Below are 23,166 nucleotides of genomic sequence, written 5' to 3'. Positions count from 1 at the left end.
AACAGAAAGCAATTCAATCTCTTGCTCAAGGTGACACTTCAGGCCAAACTGAACATTGTCTGAATGTTATTCAGACAATATCGAACTGTTATTGAAGCTCCAAAGTTACTCCATTGTTTCTCTGTTGGGGGAAAATGGATGTAGCTGCAAATCATGTATACAAACAACAAAGTAAGCAAATGATTCACTAAGACTAAGACTACAGAATGAACTGAGTGAGTGCAGGGTTTGTACTAGTGCACAAACCCTGCTCAATTTAGTTGCCAGCTATGTTTCCAGTGCTGTAGTTAGTGAGAAAAACGTACTGTCCAATCACTACGACAGACAGACAGACAGACAGACAGATAGATAGATAGATAGATAGATAGATAGATAGATAGATAGATAGATAGATAGATAGATAGATAGATAGATAGATAGATAGATAGATAGATAGATAGATAGATAGATAGATATGGTCCCTTGGGGAAATTAATTGCCCACCCCTGTGTTATAAAAATATTGAAGTAATTAACAATACAATAAATTCAGAGTAAAGTCATATTATAACACTGCACAGCCTACTAGGTGATATCAATATGTATAACATAACGTAACAAAATAAGACGAAACAAGTGCAATAACTAAAGTTACAGTTCTTACAAGTGTTTAAAACTATATGCAGAGCATATTATTATGGAAGCTTCACAGTCCTGGGTAATTGTTTCCATATTTCAACTTAATAACTCGAAATTCGAAGTTACTTTCTCAGAAGTTTGAGTTAGTAACCCGAAATTGTACTTTCCTTTACCATAGACATAAGCAGTACGTATCACAGTTTTTGTGTTTGTGTGTTCCAGCTTTCACATTCAACACATTCTAATAAGTTAAATTAAGTGCTGTCAGTAATATTAAAGAAGAGTTTACAAACGTATGTACCGGATCTCCTCACCATTTCCTGTACTATATGTATCGCTTTTGCTCTGGTGTCGCTCTTCTCCCTGCTCGCTCACGATCTTTGCAGCCGTGGCTCCTCCTCTTATGCAAAACAGCCCGAGTATCCGGAAATTAACAATCCCGTGATGTCAGGGGGAGCGCTAGCATAGCAGTGGAATGAGTAGAGCGCCTTTCTCGATTAAAACTTACTCAGAGGTCAGTTTTAGCGAACTGTTTGCTGTCATTGTCGTCGACAGACATGGTGTTACCGGGGGCGACGGCTGTCGAAGGACGTCTGCTCACGCACGGACCTTGAGGGTGAAGATTAACGGGATGCCATTCAGTTAGCTACTCTGGACCCCGATTATGTGCCACAGAAGCTAGCAGGCTAGTTAATACGCTGTGGCAAAGTATTTACGGGCAGCTGCTCGGTGTGGAAACGGAGGAATATGGCGGGGTTGGTGTTGAAGCAGCTGTCAGATTTCGGGGACTTTTCTCACGGTAAAGAGCTGACAGAGATACTCAGTCTGAATAACAACGAGCAGATAAACAGTGTTCGCATGAGCCCAGATGGACGTCACATCCATGTCGTCCTCCGCAAGCCTAAGGTCAGTCTTGTGACTTTTGACAAGTATGAAAGACCCCAGCTGGCTCCCAACCAGAAGAAACTGGATTTGTGCGTAAACGTGCCCATCGTGGATATTTTCTATCTGGAGCATCACGGCGGCAGCAGCAGCGGTGCAGCAGTTGTGGCAGTGGTTTATGAAAGTGGGAAAGTTGAGTTTTGGAAATTCCAGGAGTGCAAGTCTGGCTGGCATCTCCTGCAGACATCACAGCTGTGCAACAGTCCCCGGGCTAGAGTGGTATCTGTCTGTGCTTGCTCTAATCTTATCATCTGGTGCGAGGAGCGGCCGCCGTCAGAAAGCTCCCCTGTCCCCAGCGCCACAAGGAATAAGTTAAGATACTGTGTTTGCAGACGTGACTTTGAGGTGAAAGAGACGGCTGTCAACTTGGGAGGGGTGAAAATCGCCCTCCACAATAATCCTGACTTTACTGTGGTCAGCTCAGGGGAATATGTGCACCTTCTTCCTGACTTGAAGTCGAAGCCGCTGTTGAACATCTCCAAATTCTTCCTCTCCTGGTCCCCTCGCTATGACTCCTTTACAGTCAGCACCACATGTAAAAACATCCCCCTTAAAAAGCTTTCAGCTAAAGAGTCTGACTTTATGAAGCTGGTAATCGATTGCTTAGGATATTTGTCTCCTCTTGAACCACCTGAGATCTGTAGCTTCTCACCCACAGCCTGTGGAGGCCTCCTGCTGCTGCTCAGCACAGGCTGGCTCTGTCTCCTGCAGAAAGACGGGGTCCTGCGGCAAGTATACAAACTAGAAGACAACTGTTTGGTAAATTACAGCACTCACACTAGCCTTGGTATGTATGAGGACACCCTGGCACTACTTATGGGGCAAAACCTGCATCTGATAGACTTGAACTGTGGCAGAGAGCTGGAAAAGATTGTGCTGATGAGTGAAGCATTATTATATACAGACAGGGCAGATATGTGTACACCTCACCTGCTCTCAGAAACTGGACTTTTTGTAGTGGTGAGCAGGGGGACGGACTCCAGAGACTGCAGCTTCAGAATAAAGTCTCCTGGTTTCAGTACAGTGGAGAGTATTCATCCTGGAGCCCTCCTGGTCGAAGCTGTCTTTGAAGAGGCCTGTAAATACTACCAGCAGAGGAGCCTGAGCAGCACCCCGCTCACAGTGGACTCGCTGAAAAAAGGGGGGAGATTCCAGGCTCCCATCTCTTTAGCCTCCATCCTCTTCAGCTACCTCTGCACAGGCTTCAAGCAAAAGGGAGCACAGCTGTCCCAGAATGGAGGAGGTGGATGTATCGCAGGGCAAGACAAGCTAATGGGTTCTCTTGAGGCCGAGCTCAAGGCTCTGGTTTCGCTGGAGGAAGTGAAGGGGACTTTAGTGAGGGGTAGTGTTAAAGAGGTGGAGGCAGTGTGTGAGAGTCTAGTTGAGAAAGAAGTATTGAGGCTTCTGTCATCTCCTGAGCTGGATAAAGAGGCTCTGTTGTACCTCAACTCCATCTTCAGCATCTTTCCCTCCGAGGGTTGGAAGGCGGCGCACTCTGCTCTGCAGCTACACTACAACGGTGAGGGATTTCTGTCCAGCAGAGCTCCCCCCGATGTGTGGAAAACTGTTCTCAGTGCTGGTCTGTCATCCAGCCCTGTAGCCTCCCTGTCATTAACCAACGGGGGACCAAAACACAATTACAGCCTTAAGGTCGATTACTTTACAAACTGTAAAGCAAAATCTACAAGCTCCACTTCCTCAGCTGCCTTGCCTGTGTTTGAGCTCCTCTGCAGGTCAGTTTTTCATTTCCAGCCCAGCTGGCTGCCCAGATTCCTCGAGCTCGCCCAGAAGGAGCAGGGCTCGACAGGGTTGGGTCTGGGCCTGGCGGCTTCCTCTTGGAGTTTTTCCGGTGGGAGAGGAGGGGACTGCAATGAAAGCAACGTGCCACTATATAAACGAGCACTGTGCCTTCTGTCCAGCTTAAACCCAGACAGAGACCAGCAGCAGGACTTAGAGGTGGAGCTGCTGCTGGTGAGTGGGCGACCCAACGCAATCCTACAGGCTCTGCGGATCCTCATGAGCAAGAAGCAGTGGTATCGGGTCACCCAGGTGGCCCAGAAGTGCTGTAAACAGAGTCCGCTGCTCAACAAGGAGATTTTCACTATTTTGCTGTGTGAGGTGGCCCATCACAGAGACCTGGATCCCTACCTGGACTTGCTGTGGACACTTTGCCCCGAGGATTTCACCGTCACCACCATCCTGAACTTGGTCCTGAAAAACCTCCCCTCTCTCAACACTCCCTCCCACTCCTCTTCTTTCCTGGCGTCCAGTTCAACCTCTTCTACTCCTGCTCCTTTCACAGACCCCCACAGCACTCAGTTGACCATTGGACTATTGAAACCACTGCTGAGAAAAGTGTTACAGAGGGAGACCAAGCCTAGCCAGCGCTACGTGGACATCCTCCAGTCACCGTCATTCCCCCCTCCGGCACTGCCTCGCCAGCCCACTGAGCGGGGCGGCAGTGTCACAGACCCCCGTGCAGACTCTGATCTGTGCAACAACATCACCCCAGCTCTTCTTGCAGAAACCCCTGAACAGCAGACCTGCACACAAACAGCTATTCAAAGGCAGAGGGTGGCTCTACCTGCTAACACAGTTTGAAGAAGAATGAATGAAGAACAAAAACTGTCTTTATACTCCCTTCAACACATAATCTGACCAAAGCGTAAATCAGAGTGTGATGACAATCATATTATAAAACAGAATAATATCAGTATGTTACAGGTACTATCACTGTAATGCAGATAGTATCGTATTTGATTGTATGTTTTGTTTTGTTTTGTTTTTAAACAGTTGAAATGTGACTACTAGAAAATATTAAATGACTACTGAAGATCCTACCAGTGTAATAACTGCAGGTAATTTTAAATGTTTAAATAGGGATGCACAGATCCGATACATCGGACCATTAACTGACACAAAAGGCAGGATCGGGCATCTGCGGCAAAGATTTCAGATCAGTGTATATCTCAGCTTATTTCTGTGTGCATGAACATTTTGCTCTAAGGAACTTATTGCGGTCAATACGGTTAACGTCATCTTCACTTGGCCTGTCTGTTTCCTTCGCCACACAAGAGCAGAGGAGAGAAAATCCAGTGGAGACTTTGATGTGAAGCTGAAATGAAACAGCTGCACATAAATCAGTCATATACAATATTAAAATACTTCTTTTTTTAAGATATTTAAGTTTATTCAGCTTAGTTTCCTAGAAAGAAGGAGTCCCTGTTTTTATGTTTCATTTCAATAACTGAGGTGTGCATTTCCTTCATGTTGCTTTACATATAAGTTAATGAATCCTCTGCGTGACAAGTGCAGCTTAATAATTTATCGTCGATACTCTGTATCTGCAGATATCGCAAAGAAAGAAAAGTCGGATCGGTGCATCCCTACTCTTTCTGTGTATAAACTGTATCTACAGTGTTTTTTATCTTTTCAGCCTTAACTGCACGTCGATGAGAATGTTCTTGCGTTGCGTAACTTTAACCTGTATAAGAATGCTATCAAAAAGTAGCAGTGTTACCACAATATAGTATGTAAGTGCTCAGTGAAACACAGAGCTGGTTATTCCTGAGCCAAAATGGCATCTGCCTCCACTTTATGCTCCACCCCGCTCTCAGATTGGCACTGATTAAGTCCTGAATGCGGATGTTCTTGTATTATATCAGAACAGCAAAAACAAAGCCACTAACTCCTGTTGCTGGGTTTTATACAAAGGTGTGTTCCCTTTTTTAAAAATAGATCTTGGCTAATTATAGCCGAGTATAGCTTCCTTTTACTTGCTCAAGTGCGTTTATGCAGTGAGTAATCTAATAGTCTGAATTCAGACAAGCTGACCTTTGTGGGTTGTTTTAAGCTAGGTATGGTTTGGCAGAGGAGGGAAGAAGGACGGAGATCAGGGCTTCTTTTCTTTGCTTTTGGTTTCACATTTATGCTGATGGCTTCTGTTTGGTTTTAAGTTTCTCAAATAGTGTAATATCTGTAAACCAAAACAATCTACGTGACTTTCCTTTGCTTCCATTTTCCATTCCTGTCATCTTTTTTTGGGTCACTCTAGGCTCCATCTTGTCTCCTCTGCTCCCTCTCAGCCGACTCCTTGGACATACCAAACAGAGTAACCAGTAAAAGCAACTCACAGTTCAACTTTAAATTCAATTTCAGCAGTAATTCTGTTAAAATTCAAGTGCTTGTGGGACAGATTGTGACTCACACAAGCACCCTGCTGCTTGCATAAGGTCATGCATGTCCTCCTTTATGAACCCGGTGAGGGTAATGGTATTAGAGATGATAGCCCCTCGGTCTTATTGCCACTGCTGGTTATGCTCTGTCACCAGCTGCACTTTTATATCACAACAGTCAGTATTGGTTGTGCCTCTGCTTTGGGGGGTTTTCTGATTAAGTGCCATAAACAAGGGTGTATTTGTGTTCCCATTGTGCTTAATGCCTTCTGTTGGAGCAGCCTATTAAGCTTGTTATAGTCAAAGTTAAGTCTCTGTCCATAATATTTCACTCTTCTGCTTATTTATTGTGTACCAATCTTTGGAAGACTACTAAAATGATAAACCAAGGTCCTGTTTGGGTGAGGTTTTGAGAAAGTCAGACATCTCTTAGGTATTCAGTGACAATCAGACTCTAAAATGCTGCAGAAAACCTGCGTGCCTTTTACGGTGCTGCTTCTAATTTACAGGGTAGTGTCATAGCTCAGCTGTCTTTTCAGTCTTAGTCATGTTTTGAAGACATACGCATTTTTAAACTTTGATCAGCTCTTGGTGTGAAAGGGCGACTGCCCCTAACCCCTAACAGCTTCCTGATTTCTTTCTCAAGTCCATTTAATCAAGCGACAGTCATTCCAGGCTCTGCACAGCCAACAGACGTGTTAAAGCGTGCACAGCTCATCTAACAGATATGTTTCGACTCGTCTCAGATTCACTGGGAACTCCCTGACTTCCCCACAGAGGCCACTGAGCCTAATGTCACAACTGTTTCTGATGTTAATATTCACTCGCCTTAACCTTTGCTTCAGGCTGCTGTTGGCAAAGAGAAGCTCCTCCTGCACTTGCCCAACAAAATTTCACATCCACATGACAACTTTGCGTACTTTCGGTGATGCTAATTCTTAGGCAGTATTTGTTGAAGAATGTGTAAGTATTTATGAAAAGATGCTGTATGCTATTAAACTGAAGATGAAACATGAATTTGCCGTCTTGAGTTTTATGTGTAATTTCCTGCTCATTTGCATTTTAATAATACGGTTTCTTTTAACGGCCTCGGGAGACGTGCCGCTTGTAACGTGCAGTGTTGTTGACGTTGGAGTTTTGATTGCACTTTGGTATCTTGTAAAAGTTTTGATTTGTTGTTTTGTTTTAGATTAAGCCATGCTGCTACAGAGCTCCGTGATGAATAGGGAAGTGATAGACAGCAGGCAGTTAACAATTTGTGTATCTGTCAGGTCATTTTAATGCACTTTTCAAAACATGTCATTGGTATCTGCCTGCCAAATCCTCCTTCCCACAGATTAAAGTAGTTCTGGTTTGTCTAGATCTGTCTAGTGCAGAGTTAACTCAACATGCCAGATGGTCTTGTGATCTTGTGAGATGCTGCTTTGCAAGTTAGCTACACAACAGACAATTGAAATGTCAAGACCAGTATGTCCTTACTTGTTTTTGGTTGGGTTTTTTTGTTTTTTTTTTACCTGTATTTACAGTTTAACCCAGCCTGAAAAACAAACGCTGTACACGCAGTTATTTGATCATTCATTTGATCCACTGCCCCATTCCCAAGTTTCACCATATCCCTTTTCTTCCATGGCAAATCCACTTACAGCTGCACTTGTGTGTGTGTGTGTGTGTGTGTGTGACACAGAGGAAGTATTTAGGTGTGTAAATATGCTGAAATATTTCCACATTCAAGGCCTGCATGAGGAATGTTTGTTCCGTTTAAGCATTCTGAATAGAGACAAACCATTTACAGTGCTTGCAAAAAGCAAAGGGAGGACAGGGTGCATGTGTGTCCCTCACAGCAAATAGGTGGTTTCCTCATGAGGATGTGAAGGTTTAAAAAAAAGTGCTAAAGACGCAGAGGGTAATAGGAGTCAAAACAGTGGAGAGGGAGGTGCAGAAGCCTGCATAACATGATACCTACCATCCCTCGGCCACTTATTTCCCTCCTCCTGTCTTTCTCCTTCACTTTATCTCACTTTTTTTCATCTAATTGATTTTTGCTGACTCCACCGTCTCTTATTACAAGGTGCCAGTGCTGTAATGCCATCGATTCACTTGTTCTAATTATAGATGGCATCCTGTAAACTATAATTCATCTAAACAGATGCTGGCAGGCTCTCCCTGCTGTTCTGTCCTTTGCTCGCCTTTGAGCAGCTGACCGCATCCTGCAGAGCAACTAAAGTGAATGCATCAGTAGAGGGATGGCCACATTAGAGCACTTTTTAATCAGAAGTATGCAGGGAGTAAAATGTTTTTGATCATTTTCAAACCTTTTAGCAGGTGATAAAGGTAGCTATCCACTTTGACATGACGCAGAGACCTAGAAACTGGAGTGAGTGTAAATGCTGACCTCTTAGTTTTTAATTATAAGCTGTACACTGACCTCATTATTTGAAACTTTGAGCAGTGAAAAAATGTTTATAATCCTTGTCTCTGAAACACAGTGAGCAAGTCGGGAACCTTAGCATCCATCATTCTGGACAGTGATGCCATAAACCACTTTAGGTCCATTTGTTCAGTTCATTTTTATTTCAAACATATACATTCACCATCATTTCATAAAATCTTTCCATGCAGTTGTTTGAAAAGGAGTAGGCAGAAGTATATACTTATTTAGCCCTACCCCCTCAGGTTTACATCATCATCTAAATTTGAACAACAAAAATGTATACAATGCCTTCAACTTAGAACATAACATCACAAAAAATATTTTCTCCATTCATGTCAAGAAGGTGAAATTATAGCAATGCTCTATTTGCAGGACTCAAATCATCAGTAGGACATCTTCAGCTTATTCAAAATGCAGCAGCCAGAATCCTTACAGGTACATGGAAACCTGACCACATTACCTCAGTACTGAAGGCATTTCATTGGTTCTCAGTGCAATATAGAATCACCTTTAAGACCTCTCGGGTCATCAGGTTCAGATCTTGTAACTGTTCTCACCTCGCATCTCAGTCTGCTGAGCGTGCTTTCAGTTACTGTGGAGCTGTCTGCCTGCTGATCTGAGATCAGTTACATCTGTGCATACGTTCAAAACCAGACTCAAAATCTTTTTGTTCCCACAGGCCTACAGTTAATGGGTGTTGTTTTGTTTTCACTGCCTTTAGGTATTGTAAAACTACAGTTTTTATGTCCTAAGTTTTCATGTAATGAAATGTCTGTGTTAGCCCTTTCAGAGACTGGTCACCTGTTCAGGGCGTGGTAGCTGTAATAGGCTACCAGATCAACTGTGACCATGAATTTGATAAGCAGAAGAGGAAGGATGGTTTTGAGTATAAGGCTTGCAAATTCAAAACCCATCCCTTTACCATTTCAAATTTGGCTTCCGTGTAAGGCCTCAACAGCACCTGCAAGCTAACAAGTTTGCGGATGACACACTGAGTAGAAGGAGACAAAGGTCTGTGTATCTGCCATTAACCAATTCCTGGTTCTCAGAGAACATGATTTGCATCATCATTTTCATATTTGAATTCATGTATACCAGACATAAGGTGCTAAAGACGGGAATGCATCAGAAAATATCTATACTAAAAGAGGTATGCAGCTGCACAAGCATTTGTTTCTTTTAATTCAAGCTTAAAGTTAACAGTGCTGTGAAAAAAGTACTTTCCCTCTTTCTGTTTTTTTTTTTGTTGTTGTTGGGGGGGGGGTGCATAATCGTCAATTTTTAACATTAAACATTTTACATAATTAAGGGAAAAGGTTATCCAAACCTACCTGGCCCTGTGTGAAAAAATTATTGCCCCCTAAACTTGACATCTTGGCACGAATAACTACAATCAAGCATTTGCAGTATCTGCACATGAGTCCTTACTTCTCATGGAACAGAACTGAAGCCGTCCAAAATTCACCTTTTCTCATCAGTCCATGGGATATTTTTTTTACAAAAATCTTGAGGATAATCAGGATGTTCTTCAGCAAATGTGAGATTTACCTTTATGTTGAACTGAGGCCTGCAGTTGTTAAGATGCTGCTCTGAGTTCTTTCTGACTTTCTGGATGAGTTGCTGATAAGCTTTTGAAGTAATTTTGGTAGGCTGGACACTCCTGGCAAGGTTCACCACTATTCCAAGTTTTCTCCATTTGGGGACACACTGTGACTTCCTGGATTCCCAAAGTCTTGGAAACAGGTTTGCAATTCTTTCAAGACCGATACATGTCAATGACTTTGTTTCTCAGCTGTTTTTTTATATCTCAGCATTATGTGTTACATTTTTGTAGATCGTTTAGCCTTTTTACTGTGTGATTATAGCTAGTGACATTGCACTTAGCTTCCAAAAAATGTGGTTAATCACAGTTAATCTGTGATTTCACATGAGAGGCATTTAATTTTTTACATAAGGCCAGGTAGGTTTGAATAGCTTCTTTCCCCTAATGAATGAAATCCTCGTTTAAAACTGCATTTTCTATTTACTCCAGTTATTTTTGGTTAATATTAGATTTTGTTTGATCTGAAACATATAAGTGTGGCAAATATGCAAAAAAAAAGAAAGAAAACAGGAAGGGGCAAATATTCTCATTTTCCACACGGCCTTTAGATGAACTAAGTTTGACACCCATACAGCGTGTGACTGCTTCATTGCAGTCACACTGTTTCACTCCCCTAAACCTCAGTCCAGGTGCCAAAAAAGCTTCCTGTGCTTAAAAAAAGCCTCAATCGAGCCGTTTCTAACATCTTCAAATGAAAGTTAAACCATAGCATTTTAGTTTTCAGCCAATATAAACCAGTTTCACTAATGGTAATCCATCCTGTGTCACACGAGTGAGTAGATGTCTGCTTGAATGGTCACAAGACACACCAACTGTTTGTGAAGAGAGTTAAGAGAGTCAAATAAGTCAGCATAAACATAAAAACCACAAAAAAAAAGAAGAAAAGAAAAGAAAACTTGTTAAACTAGCAGTTTATAGAAATATTACCTATGGTTGCAGCAGAACAGATGATATAAAGTGCTGTGTAGCAAAAGTATTGATTACAAATCCATAAATCTACATCTATCTATAAATCAGCATCAATTCAAAACATCTCTCAAAAATCAGTTTACAGCAACATAATGTTAAAAAAAATGAAGTGGTTCTGTGTAGTTAGCAAAAAAAAAAAAGTGTCGTGGTGACAAAAGTTACTTTTCTTGAGATGCACTTATTTAGTGATTCATGAGAGGGAAATGTGCTTTTAATTTTCAGCATTAGTTCAGTTACACTTAATAACTGAGTTAGAAATGATTAGGCACACCTTAGAGTCACATTCATTGAGCAAACTGCACACCGGCATTCATGCAAATGTATAAAGCAGCTCTGTTCACATATGAAATGCATATGAAACCTGTATAAAAACTTGAAAAACCATAAAAACTCTAATTGTAATACAGGACTTTAAATTTGCTATGGTAAAAACAATCCCTGCAGTTTCCCTTTTGCCCTGTGTACCCCTGAGTTATTTTAAAGATGCCATGTGAAACATTATTGTATATGCAGTGCAGGGCATTTCATAAGTTGCTTTTGAGTTTCCACCTTGTGGTGAAAACTGGATTTTTTTAAAGTATGTAACCTTTTTCAGACTTTTCATCAGAGTGACAATATGCCACATCTGTGCCGGAGTGCACCATGTTTTTAGTTTGTTAAGCAAAGCAACATTTGCGTCTTCAGTCTTTTAAAGCAGCGCTGCGCGAATGCCGTCTTTCTCATTGTTTCATCTGCGCCCGCGGGATGTGGTTCACGGTAACGTGGTTTCTGAAAAGACACATGAAGAGTCAAAGTCAAACGCATACAACCGCCATTAAATTAATCTGTCACGTCATTTTGACCGGTGCATTTTCGTAGCCTTTTTTTTTTCTTACTCAAAGAAATCAGATTCCTTCATTCTCCTGTAGTACTTGGCCAGCTTGATAGAAAAGATGATGCCGGGGATGAAGAACATTATGCACCATCCCAAACTGAACCAGAAGGCATTCTGAAGAGAGAGCAGACAGCTTAAGACCATGCAGGCTTCATACAAATATAAACAAAAACAGAAATTGAAAGTTTAGTCATTTATGTTAAATGTATATTCCTCTCCAGGGTGTATTTTGCTAGGTGGAAGATGTGATCCTCACCAGAGATTCCACCATGTATGTGCAGACGATGACGTCAACAGAGTCTAAAGCTCCTGCCACCGGCCCACAGCGGCCCACCTGCTGCATGATCTGAGAGAAGATTGCATCCAGATTACTAACACTAGAAAAGGTACACTCAGGCACCTGCACAAGCACAGGGCGTTTATTTCAACAAGTACAGGCAAAGATTGAGTTAGACTTTACCATGAGTTTGGCCCAGTCAGTGTAAGCAGTGAAGTAATGCAGCTGACAGTCCAGAAACGTTTTGCTTTCCTAGGTGGGAACAAAAAAATGGGGTAAATTCCTCGTGTTTTCTCCCTTCTTTCCACTGACAGGTCATGAGGAATCAGTGAAATGCCAAAATGCCAAATCATCTTAGCAAATGAACTCCTTTTAAAAGCCTCTGAAGATGACCATATATTACTGAATTAGGATTATGATGACGTATGATGCGTGTAAAGGTGTAAACAGTGCATTTTATTCAATTTAGTCAATTTAATGTGCTTAACATATTACATTAAATAATTAGAGGTTAAGTTTGATGAACGTCCGCTATTTCCTGATACTGTTTTGAAAATAACATGGTATAACACTGATTTACAGTCAGTCCTGCTCCCGTAAATACTTATGAGATCATCAAATATGTATCATACTGTGATGGGAAAATCCCTGAACAGGTTTTTTTTCTTCTGTTTTTGTCCTCAGTGGAGAAGAGCAGACTTTAAACTGACTGCAACAGCCAGTTTAGGAAAGTCAGCTGATATTTACAGATAATAGATGATAATTATAACAGTGTCAGCTCTTATCTCTTACACTGAAGAACACTGTCGATGATTAACGACAAAGAGATATAAGTGGAGGATGATTAAAGTTGATGGATTTAATGCAGAGTGGGTCTGTTTGTTCCACTTTCTTGTGACACTGAGTTAGGAAGCAAATGTGTTTTCTGCAGGTTTAGTTTGGGCTATTTTTTTAAACCTTCTTCTATGAGACAGTGAAAGCAAACGTTTTTGTTTTTAAGGCTCCTAAGACAACTTTCACATGACAAAAGACGGCGCTTAGAAATAATAAGGCAACGAGGTGCTATGTCCACCCTAACCCCTGTGGTTGTGGAACTAGTAAGCACACTGCTTCCACTACAAGCAGCACATCAATACTCACTGCACCTCCCCCCTGTTCCCAGTGGCTAAATAACTGACCGACCACATGGAGCACTTTTCTTCCAGCTCATGTGACTCGTGCCTGTACTCACATTCTTTACAATCTGAGTTGCATTTGTGTTGAGAAAGTCTTGTGCTGCTTGCACATTGCTCAGCACCTCCCCCACCGTTACCTGAAAGAGCCAGAAAGGCAAGCATGAGAAAAAATAAAAACATGAAAGATCAATTTAAAAAAATAAGAAGATGAGAATGAAAAAATAGAGAGAATGAGCTCTGCTTTTGACAGCTCCAGGCATACTCACATTGACTGTGACTGTAGTGTTTTCAAGGCCCTTGAGGCTTGAATTCACATTTGTCTATGGGCAAAAGCAGTCGATTTCTCTTTTTAAATTCCGATAACCAACAAAAGAATAAAACAACTCCCAGAATAAGGAGAGAAAGAAAGGAAGGACAGAACTTACCAGCAGTGGCTTGATGTTTGTGTCTATGTCAGCCTGGATCCTCCTGACAATATTAGCCTCATTTTTGAGTTGTTGTTTAATATCAGAATTAAGCTACAAACAGGCCAGAGGTTGGTTTGGTTAGCACATAAATTAAAGTCACATTAGTTTGTAGTAAAAGTGTAAAAGATTCCACTCACTTGACGATCAGCTAAAGTATCAAGGTCATTTGCTGTTGTATTCAGATTGATGCTGGAAATGGTGTTCATCTGAGGCAGATAAGTAATAAGTGCCGGATTACAATAAATTGTACACATGCAATCATATAATGACAGTTAATGATCCACACATCAAAAGGCCTACCTGCTGCATGATAGCAGTGAAATTAAAATTTTTAGCTTTGGTGGAGATATCTTGCAATTGGTTTTTAATGTCATCGCTCAGAAAAGTGACCGAGGGCAGAGTGATATCTGTGTTCTCAAAGTCCTGTTGGACACTTCCCGTGTACTGCGGGTGACCAGGGAGAGGGAAGACAAAAATGTATTTCATCATTTTGATCCAGTCAGCGTAAGAAAACAATCTGGTATGCTTAAGTCACATAGGGTTGTCTTCATTTGTTTGAAAGGGTGGCAAGGAAGCTCACCTTTGACACATTTAGCAGGTCGCCAAGGTTTATGATTTGGGACAAATTGAGTGCTGTCCACAGAGCCTGGTTTTCCTCACAGTTTCTGGAAAAAAAACCAAATGCAGTAAGTGCAACTTTTTCATACAGTTGCTAATCAGAATGAAAGTTTTAAAGAAGCACATTTGAATTTATTTTCCTAAACAGATTGACATGTTTGGGGGACCAGGCTAAATGTGTAGGACTGCCAAAGACACACTATTTTGACTCTGTACACAACTGCTGTGGATTTTAAATAAAACGGTCAATATGTGATTGAAGCGTCAAAGGGTTTTCAAAACGATTACGCGTTAAGTTTTCATGAATTACGCCCATTTTAACACACAGTCTCACATTTTGAGTCATAGTGCTATTACGACTGAAACAGATTCCTTTCTGATACCTCAGATTTTCTGGAGTAGGAACTGAGTATTTTTAGAACAGCTTCAATAACATTAGTCACTGACTCACTGTCATAAGGCTCTTATGTAGGCTGTGACTTTAAGTGCACAGACTCTCACTCTGGTGTTATGACATTAAAAGGAAATTTACTGTATTTCAAAATTTTGCTTATTGTGCTTTATTCATACATCCCGAAGTTTTTCTCAATACCCACAGTTTGCAGTTTTTACCGACTCCAATCATTTCGTAATTTCTTTTTTTAATTTATTGCTTAAGCATTTTTTAAAAACTACACGGAACATGTATATCTGGCATTACATACCTATAGATATCAGAGATACTGATGTTGATTTTCATTCCTGAAGACGTTATTTGCGGCACTGGAATCAAGCCAGAACTATCTACTAACTGTAAACAGAAGAGGATATATATATTTATATATACATATGTATATATATAGGACCATGTCAGTGTAGATGTATGTGCAGGTACATGTGTGAGTGTATATCACTACCTTTAGGAGCTGTCCATTGGTCCAGGATCGGCAGACCACTATGTAAACATTTCCACCCACCAAGAAAAGTATGAGCACTGCAATCATGAACAGCCAGGAGAAGAGGAAGCTGAAACCTGCACTCCTGCAATTACATCCAGGTCAGAGGTCAAAAAAGAACCAGGCCTCTGAGCATGAAACCAACATTCAAAGCCAGTACTCACATCATGAGGAAGATGCCTCCACAGTCCGCTGTGCAGGAGCGCTTCATAGGGTCTTCTTTTGGTTTCAGACCCAGAGGGCCTAGGACCAAACCCAGGACGTTGCACACCACCACCAGGAGGACCACACAGCATAGGGTCACACACACGCTCCATCTGAAGAAGTATGCACACGTGATGACTGAGTTGTGGGTATTTCTGCCACTGATCACGCGGCAAGTTTGCACTTCAGGGGTTCTTACCTGATAAACTCGATGTTGTTGATTTGTGGCAAGATCTTCTGGATTTCAGTTTGTGTCGTGTTCAGTGTCCCAGACACCTCCGTCAGCGCATTTAAAGGGAAGTCATTTTTAAACTGACTGATTTGTGTTTTTATGCTGTCCAACTGTTTGGTGCTGCCTAATAAAACACACAAGCTCAGTAATGCACACACACACATGCAGTACGCATATTTAAAAAATGGAGTTAGTTCAGAAAGTTTGTTACAAAGGCTGCAGCATTTACTCACTTTGAACTATACTGTTGGTTTCATTGGTCACCGTCTGGGGGATGTTATTGAAATACTCCTCCACCTGAGTTATCATGTAAATAGTTTAAATATATTGTTAATATGCCTCCATTAAAAATAATATGACTATTGAATTTGCCTTTCTTTCAGTGAAAAAGTCTATCCTCAATGCTATATCAGAACAAAATCCTCATACAGTCTTTACATGTGCTTGCATGTGAAGATCTAGTGTCTGTATCACGGCACCCTCTGACTTCTTTTCCTTTTGTGCACAATATATGAAACACTCAGCTGAGCAAATGCCCCAAAATTTGTTTCTATTGGTCACGTAAATGTACATCACAGCACCCCAGCACTGCCCTTTGCTCAATGCAGCAGCAAGCCTTTCATTGCATGGCGCAAACCATAGGAAATAATAGGCATACCAATGTATCTGAAGGTCCCTTTATCCTATTTCACTGTTTCAAGACTCCCTTGTGAGAGCCAGAGCCAGTGTGCTGGGAACACTGACATTTCTCATGAGAAAAAACAGACACCAACAAACAGATGTGTTCTCTGAGGCTGTTCTGTCTGCAGATGTCACTCACCTTGTTGATTTGGGATGTGAGATTAGCTTGGTTGGCTTTATCCACTGCGGACTGAAACTCGCTCAAGCCGCGAGTCTAGAGAGAACAATGAGACACAAACAACAAACCTTTTTTATCAGCAACAACATGTCGGACCTCAAACTAACACAAGGTGGCAGCAAACTGCTGCAAAACCAACATTTGTGTCATGGAGCAGATGGACGGAGGACAGATCAGCTGTTCAGACAAAGTCATAAATGATTATGTGCCACATTGTCTCGGCCGGCATCAAACAGTGTTTGATTGCATAAAATGATTCTTCCTGGTTCTTCATGATAATATATTATAAAACCCACAGACATGCTGATTCTTTGTCTGTAAATCGGTCGAACCTGACTCATGTTTTCCTTGAATGACATTCAGAAGCTGTTTCTTTTTTCTTTTTCTTTTTTTGCCTTTGTCATTCAGAACCAATTCATCCATTCAGAAAGAAACAACAAAACAGGAATGAGTCATCTTGTTAACACAAACTCTGTACTTACATCAATGGTGGTATCCACTGTTAGTGACTTTAGCACCTCGCTTGGTCCGGTACAGTCCTGGCATCTTGAATCGGATAAAGTCTGATTGATGCTGTTTTTCACAGCAGTGATATTGGCCTGGACGCGGTCTGCGCTGGACTGCAGCTGGACCAAAGACGAGTTCAGCGTCTTCAGTTGACGGCTGGTGTTTTGAATCTCTGCTCGTATGAATCAAATACACAAATATTAGTCTCTGTGTCTATTTATAAACTACATAAATATTCATCTAAAGCTGTTTTTATATGGGGGGGGGGGTCCCTGCTACCTTCCTTTGAATTTAAAAGCTATATAAGAAGCTAAAATTAATGGGAAATACTCACAAAAGCCAAGACAATGAACAACAGGAACATTTGTTTAGGGAGCTTTTACCCACCCTCTTTTTACAATCCTGTACTAAGCCTACTCTCTGTTACTTTAAGAGTGGATGTGCTCTGTAAAGAAGTGTGTCAACAAATGATTCAGCTACTTTGCTAAAAAGAAATGCTGGAAATCCCCATAGTGCAAAGGTCAGAGTCAGAGACACTTTATTTATGCCCAAGGGGCAATTAAGATAGATGATAGGATCCTTAAAAGAGATGTGTCTAGACTAATATACTAAAATTAAATAATTATAAATTAATAAACAAACATATCTAGGTTCCTTTTATCCTATTCAGAGCCTCCGTGTCTCTGAGCTGACATCCTGGAAATGTTTTTAATACAAAGAGTCTGATAAAATAAGCCGCTGAGAACCGGAATGTCCACATCTTAGGTTTCAGCTTTATAGGATAAACCTTTACCACTGCTGCTTGTTGAAAGCCACAAGAGATTTTAATGTAGAAATGTAATGTAGTAATGTAGATGCTTTAGATAAACTATAAAGGTTTCTAACAAAGAATAAGCTGACTGAGGAACACTCCAGACACCATTATATACTGTACTGTGTGTACTGTGTACTGTGTATTTACTAGTTTTGATGCTTTTTTAACCCAAACTGTCAGCAGACGCACATCATTAGAGTTCATATGAGGGTTAGAAGGCAGTGTGATTGGGAAATCACAGCTTTTAACCTATAATCTCTAAAAGTCTAAAAAGTGAAGTTAATAAGGAAGTGCCTTGAGCCAGAATTCTAATGGCCAGCGATGTTTCTCGTTTCAAAAACAAGTGAGATTGTGTGAAATCCTATGAGAAAACTTTCCAGTTTTCTGATTCCTAGTAAAAATGTGAGAAGTCTCACACAATATTTGATATTTTTGTGTTCAACCAATTTAGAGTTAATAGGACAGATTTTTTTTTTTAATTGTATGTAGGGTATGCTTTTGGGTGTGGCTCCCTTGTGACTGTCCAAGTTTCAAAATGTCAGCCTGTAAATTAGTACGTGACCAGAATTATTATACTTTTGTGTTTTCTAATTAGTTTTCATTTTGATTTCCTTTTGAATTTTTGTTTTTCACTTTCTTTAGTGTCAGTTAGTTTCATTTTTCTAATTTTTTATTAGTTCCAGTGTTAGCTTTAATCTTTTGAATTATTACTCTATGAGGGGCATGTGTCAGGGATAAGATTCAAGAAAATCAGTACAAGTATTACAATGAAAACCTTTTAAAAGCTAATTTCACTGCTAGTTTTGGTTTTAAGTTTGGTTTTAGTTCACTATAACAACCTTATATGTAACGTAAATCTTTTAGGTAGTCAAAGCATTGCATTTGCACTGTTTTTCGTTACTTCTGTGTTTGTTTTTTCTTAACTTATAAAAAGAAACAAAAAAACACTAAATAAGTAAATAAAACAAATGTAAAGGTTTAGGGGAAAGCTGGATACTACGGATGTCAAGGTGAAAAGTATTTACAGTAAACTGTACACTGTTTTTTTGGGGGGGGGGGCTTTGTTATCGCAAATCTCATGACAGGTATGTACATAAGAACTTTCATTATCACGCTGATGCAGGACTGAGCATGCAGATATGGCTCATACCTTGATCCAGAAGTGTAACGGAGCGCAACGCTCTGTGCAGGGTACCATTGAATTTACTCTGGATCGCTGATCCCAACTGGATTCCGATGTCTGAGACATAGAAAAAAAGTGTTTTGAAATGGTTAAACATGTGACCAGGGTGGGAAATGTATTGCAGCAGTTTGGTTGTACAATCTGCTGCTCTTTCTCTGCTCTTTCATTGTTAGTTCCTTTTTCTTACCTTGCAGGTTTTTTTTAACCTCATCCACAGTTTTGTAGCTCTCTTCCACAACATCGTTAATTTGCTGGAAATGGAGTAAAAAACGAACTATTTCAAACTGTGTACTTAAGATATGGTTCACAACACAACAAACAGAGATGACTGATTACATTGGCTGATCATACATAGCAGCTTTTGCAAGTGACGAACAACAAACAGCCCCATTTTCCATCCAACCTTTTCCCAGTCTCTTGTAACTTCAGATAAGTATATTGACAATGTGGAAAACAGCCGGTATTTAATCAGTGGACTGACTTCAAAATTGAGGTCTGTTTGCATCTCACACAAAAGCTGCAGACTGATTGCAGGAGAGCAGCACTTACTGTGAATAATCCGTAACAGGAACTAACAAAACAGTTTACGGTTAAGAATAAAGTTCAAGAGCAGTTAGTCAGCCGGTACCAATAAATGCTGTCACAGTGCTGTCAGTGTATTTCCACATTTCCGAAATGTTCTCTTGCCTGAGGCACGTTGGTGAGGAAGATGTTGATATTTTCAATAGTGTTTATCAGCTCCACTGGCCCCTTGTCCACGCTCACTTTGAAGGCTTCGTTACTTCTGAACATGCAGACATTCCCAGCTCTGCAAAACACATACAGACACAAACACAATTAAATTCATGTCACCAACGTATTGTTGATCTGAGCGATGCAGTGAGCCGTGTGCATTCAAGCTGTCTTCACTGCTAATTTCAGATAACACATCATCATTACGCTGGTCAAAAACTCCCAAGAGCAGCCTACACACACTCACAAGATAATGATGGTGGTGGCGAATGCACACCAGTAGAGCGTTCTCCTGCGGCAGTGAGTGGAGGATGACTGCTTCTGGTACATCTTCCCACCGCAGTTGCCACAGCAGCGGCAGCAGGCCAGGAAGAATCCAACTATGGGCATGAGGACGATGTACAGGATCCCGATGGCTATACACACCAAGAAACCCACTTCATGCACCAGGATCTGAACACGTAACATGCCCACACACATACAAATGATATGTATTAGCGTTAAGGCATCACAAATATCAGTTTCAAAGCCAAGACGGCAGAACTGCAGCAGTTCTTTGTGACAAGCTGTGACGTCATAACCTGGTGGTGACAGTTCACAATCAAGTGGATCAAAGTGCTTTACTACATTTAATGGCCTTGAACAAAACACAAAGGGATGCTTTGAAACAGTCTCATATTACAGCCGTCAGAGCTCTAATGAGGGTGTGGCCTTTTCTATTATTATTAGCACAAAGTTCCCGTTTACAGTAAAATATGTGGAAATCATGTACAGTGACTTACATCTTTGATGGCTGCTTGATCTGGCAGCCCACCTTTGACTAGCGTGACCACCAAATCTGGAAAGAAATTAAAGAGAAACAATTTTTTTTTAAGTACAGGAGTGGCCGATACAAATCTGCGCTGCTGGTTTCTGTCCTAGTCATCCACATAATTTGTACAAAGGCTAGAAGGACAATATGTCTTTCGCTCTGCACAAGTGTTTATTCTTTCTCATTGTAAAGGTGGAAACCTGACACCTTGCATCTTGCGGTGACCAGGAAACCTGGTCATTTAATATCTGTCAGCAACAACAACAGGCACAGGTGACTGAGAGGACTTGTCGATCAGGTGACCAGATAAATGTAAAATGTCCTTTAGTGTGTTGAAATGAATTTGCATTTTTTTATAAAACATTTGCCCATTGATAACCACTGGCTTAATCATTTTTTCCTAAGTAAGAACCCTGTTGAGCATTTTATCCTTATCATAACATTTTTATTTTTTTTTAAATGAAACGCTGTTTGTTTAAGCCCTGGTGACCTCATGAAGATGGAAAAATCAGAGGACTCTTTATAAATGATTAAAGTGGTCATTGTGCGAAATCTACTCAATAAACCATATCTAATACTAATACTGACGATCGTCGCTTTTAAATTGAGTCTGAACTGGTCAAAGGCAGGCTTTTGTGTAAACGTGCCTTCTTTTTATAAATCAATACTACATAGAACCTATTACACAGGTTTATGGAGCAATTGGAACAGACAACAGATTTGACACACCCCTGAGCCAGGATACGGGACCCTACAAACAACAGAGCGCATAAAGGTTAAATATTCACTCTGCAAAATGCAAGAATGCCCATTAACTTCTTACTGATTAACCAATTCCGTCATGTTTCTGTCTAGTTTCTTCGTAGCACAGAGCAGGAGTGCAGGGTAATAGTGTCTCACCTTTAACCAAACAGGGAAATTTTGCCACATGCAGAACATGAAAGCCAAAAGATTTTATTGTGATTTGAATAGTTTCTGTCTGCTCTGTGCACCTGTAGTTCAGCGTGCTGCTATACATTAGAAGAAGGCCGTAAGGCTCGGTGATGATACTGACCTGTAGGAAAGGCGTTTGGCTGAACTGTGTGGAGAAAGGATTGGACTATGGCTGACATAAAGCCTGTTTTTGAATTATTTTTGGCTGTGTCGTGGTAGTGAGGCTGGGTAAGATTCTGTGAGGCCACATCTGCATTACAGCTAGTCTGAGAAAGGACAGGCTGGGTCAGGCTGACCCCGAGCAGCACCACTCCTACTACTCCGCACAAGTTCCTCATGTTCCCGTATAACCCCATGTTTGCAGGTGAAATCAGTCGGAGAAGGCAGGTCCACAGAGAGCTCAACTCATGGCGCAAGCTCTTCCTTGAAGCATCTGAAAACAGCACAATGAAACTGATAAATCCATGGTACATCCACACAAGGCAGGAAAATTAGAGACTGAAGAAGAGACGCATAAAGCCACAGACTGAGTCACACAGACAAAAAGACAACAGAACAGTTTGTTACAGCCAGGAAACGGGAAAACAAAAAAACACTGCTGGCATTTTGTAAAATGGGAAATTTGAATGCAGCGCATGTAGGTCTCTGATAAGAACAGTGCCCTTTAGGCTTCTGTGTTATACTATACTTATTGAGAGACCCTCAATTGTGACCCAAAGGAGTGACCGTCATAATCACAGGAAGAGTTGGTAAAAATTAGATGAAGCCTGAATACTTTCATGGAATCGGTAACAGCTATGTTTATAGTGTAAACACACAAATAGGTATGTGACTCACATACCTGTATCCTCGCTGTTTATCCCGAAACCATGTTCGTCACTCATAGCACGAGACAGTAAATGCATAGGACTCAGATCCAACGTTTGAATATGACTGTAATGTTTGTGGAGGTGGAGCTCTTTTAAGCAAATTATATTATCATGATAATGCAAAGTTCTATTTTCTCGTTTTGAAATGTGTCACTTTTATCAGTCTGCTGATATTTGCCTTACATACTGACACTTAACTGGGAAGAGTTTGAGCATGTCCTCCACGTCTAAACAGCAGCTGAGGTAAGAATGTGAACAAAGTGCAGTCAGAGTGAAGAGAGTAAAAATCATGAAGTAACAGAAGCGTAAAGAGGAGCAGAATGTGGAAGCAGAAGACAAAGAGAGATCATTTCGATCTTGTCATTTGGAAAACATACCTTTCTTGGCTTGAGCGTTGAAGGACTGTGGAGCTGCTCTAATCTCTGGTGAATCAGGAGGAGACTCTCCAGTCCCGCAAAAGAAATGTGATATGCTCCAGTCTTGTTATCAAGTGGACTGTGTGCTGACTTGCAGAGAACTGGCACTGAGAAGAGAGGGAGGAAAAAAATAGATTGAAGGAGGGATAAAGGGAGGGTCGACGCGTGTTGTGTCAGGGGGAAGGAGGAGTTATAAAAAGGGTAAACAAAAGAGATTTAATGTGTTTCCCGTTTAATTTAGTTTCCTGTATTCTCAAATGCATTTAAGGGTACAAAGCAGGGATGTCAAACTTGTTTGTTTCTGAAATGTTTTCTTACATGTATAGTCGTAGTTAAATTTGTGGCGTGGTTTTATGTCCGAGAGAGGCGAAAAACTAAACAAACCAACAAAACAAAATCATTTTCAAGAAAATGTGTTGAAATTAGGAAATTATTTATCACAGAAAGTCATCTTTGGCCACGCAGTTCCCTCCCAAGTGAATCAGTTCACATCTGCAACATGAACCGCAAGGTGTGGCTTCAA

General features: G+C 40.9%; 2 protein-coding genes across 2 annotated transcripts; one reads left to right on the top strand and one right to left on the bottom strand.

Moving 5' to 3' along the window:
* Window positions 1-1,044: 1,044 nt before the first annotated feature.
* LOC116319621 (Hermansky-Pudlak syndrome 6 protein) lies at window positions 1,045-6,751 on the top strand. Its single transcript, XM_031739004.2, has one exon. The coding sequence runs from the start codon at window positions 1,365-1,367 to the stop codon at window positions 4,158-4,160; it is 2,796 nt and encodes a 931-aa protein (XP_031594864.2). The 5' UTR covers window positions 1,045-1,364; the 3' UTR covers window positions 4,161-6,751.
* Window positions 6,752-10,662: 3,911 nt separating this feature from the next.
* Window positions 10,663-22,750, bottom strand: prom2 (prominin 2). The gene is made up of 24 exons (XM_031738995.2): window positions 22,605-22,750; window positions 21,480-21,791; window positions 20,397-20,452; window positions 19,862-20,067; window positions 19,570-19,690; window positions 19,070-19,133; window positions 18,850-18,939; window positions 16,861-17,057; window positions 16,340-16,414; window positions 15,753-15,816; window positions 15,487-15,643; window positions 15,248-15,400; window positions 15,045-15,168; window positions 14,853-14,938; window positions 14,111-14,195; window positions 13,831-13,974; window positions 13,668-13,736; window positions 13,489-13,581; window positions 13,330-13,383; window positions 13,120-13,200; window positions 12,072-12,140; window positions 11,868-11,957; window positions 11,613-11,725; window positions 10,663-11,505 (listed from the first exon to the last, which is right to left on the bottom strand). The coding sequence occupies exons 2-24, from the start codon at window positions 21,712-21,714 to the stop codon at window positions 11,457-11,459; spliced, it is 2,475 nt and encodes an 824-aa protein (XP_031594855.1). The 5' UTR covers window positions 21,715-21,791; window positions 22,605-22,750; the 3' UTR covers window positions 10,663-11,456.
* Window positions 22,751-23,166: the final 416 nt, after the last annotated feature.

Source organism: Oreochromis aureus, linkage group 13 (genome assembly GCF_013358895.1).
Source record: "Oreochromis aureus strain Israel breed Guangdong linkage group 13, ZZ_aureus, whole genome shotgun sequence".
Taxonomy (NCBI): domain Eukaryota; kingdom Metazoa; phylum Chordata; class Actinopteri; order Cichliformes; family Cichlidae; genus Oreochromis; species Oreochromis aureus.
The sequence above is the reverse complement of the archived record's forward strand: the minus strand, read 5'-3'. Positions and strand labels throughout refer to the sequence as shown.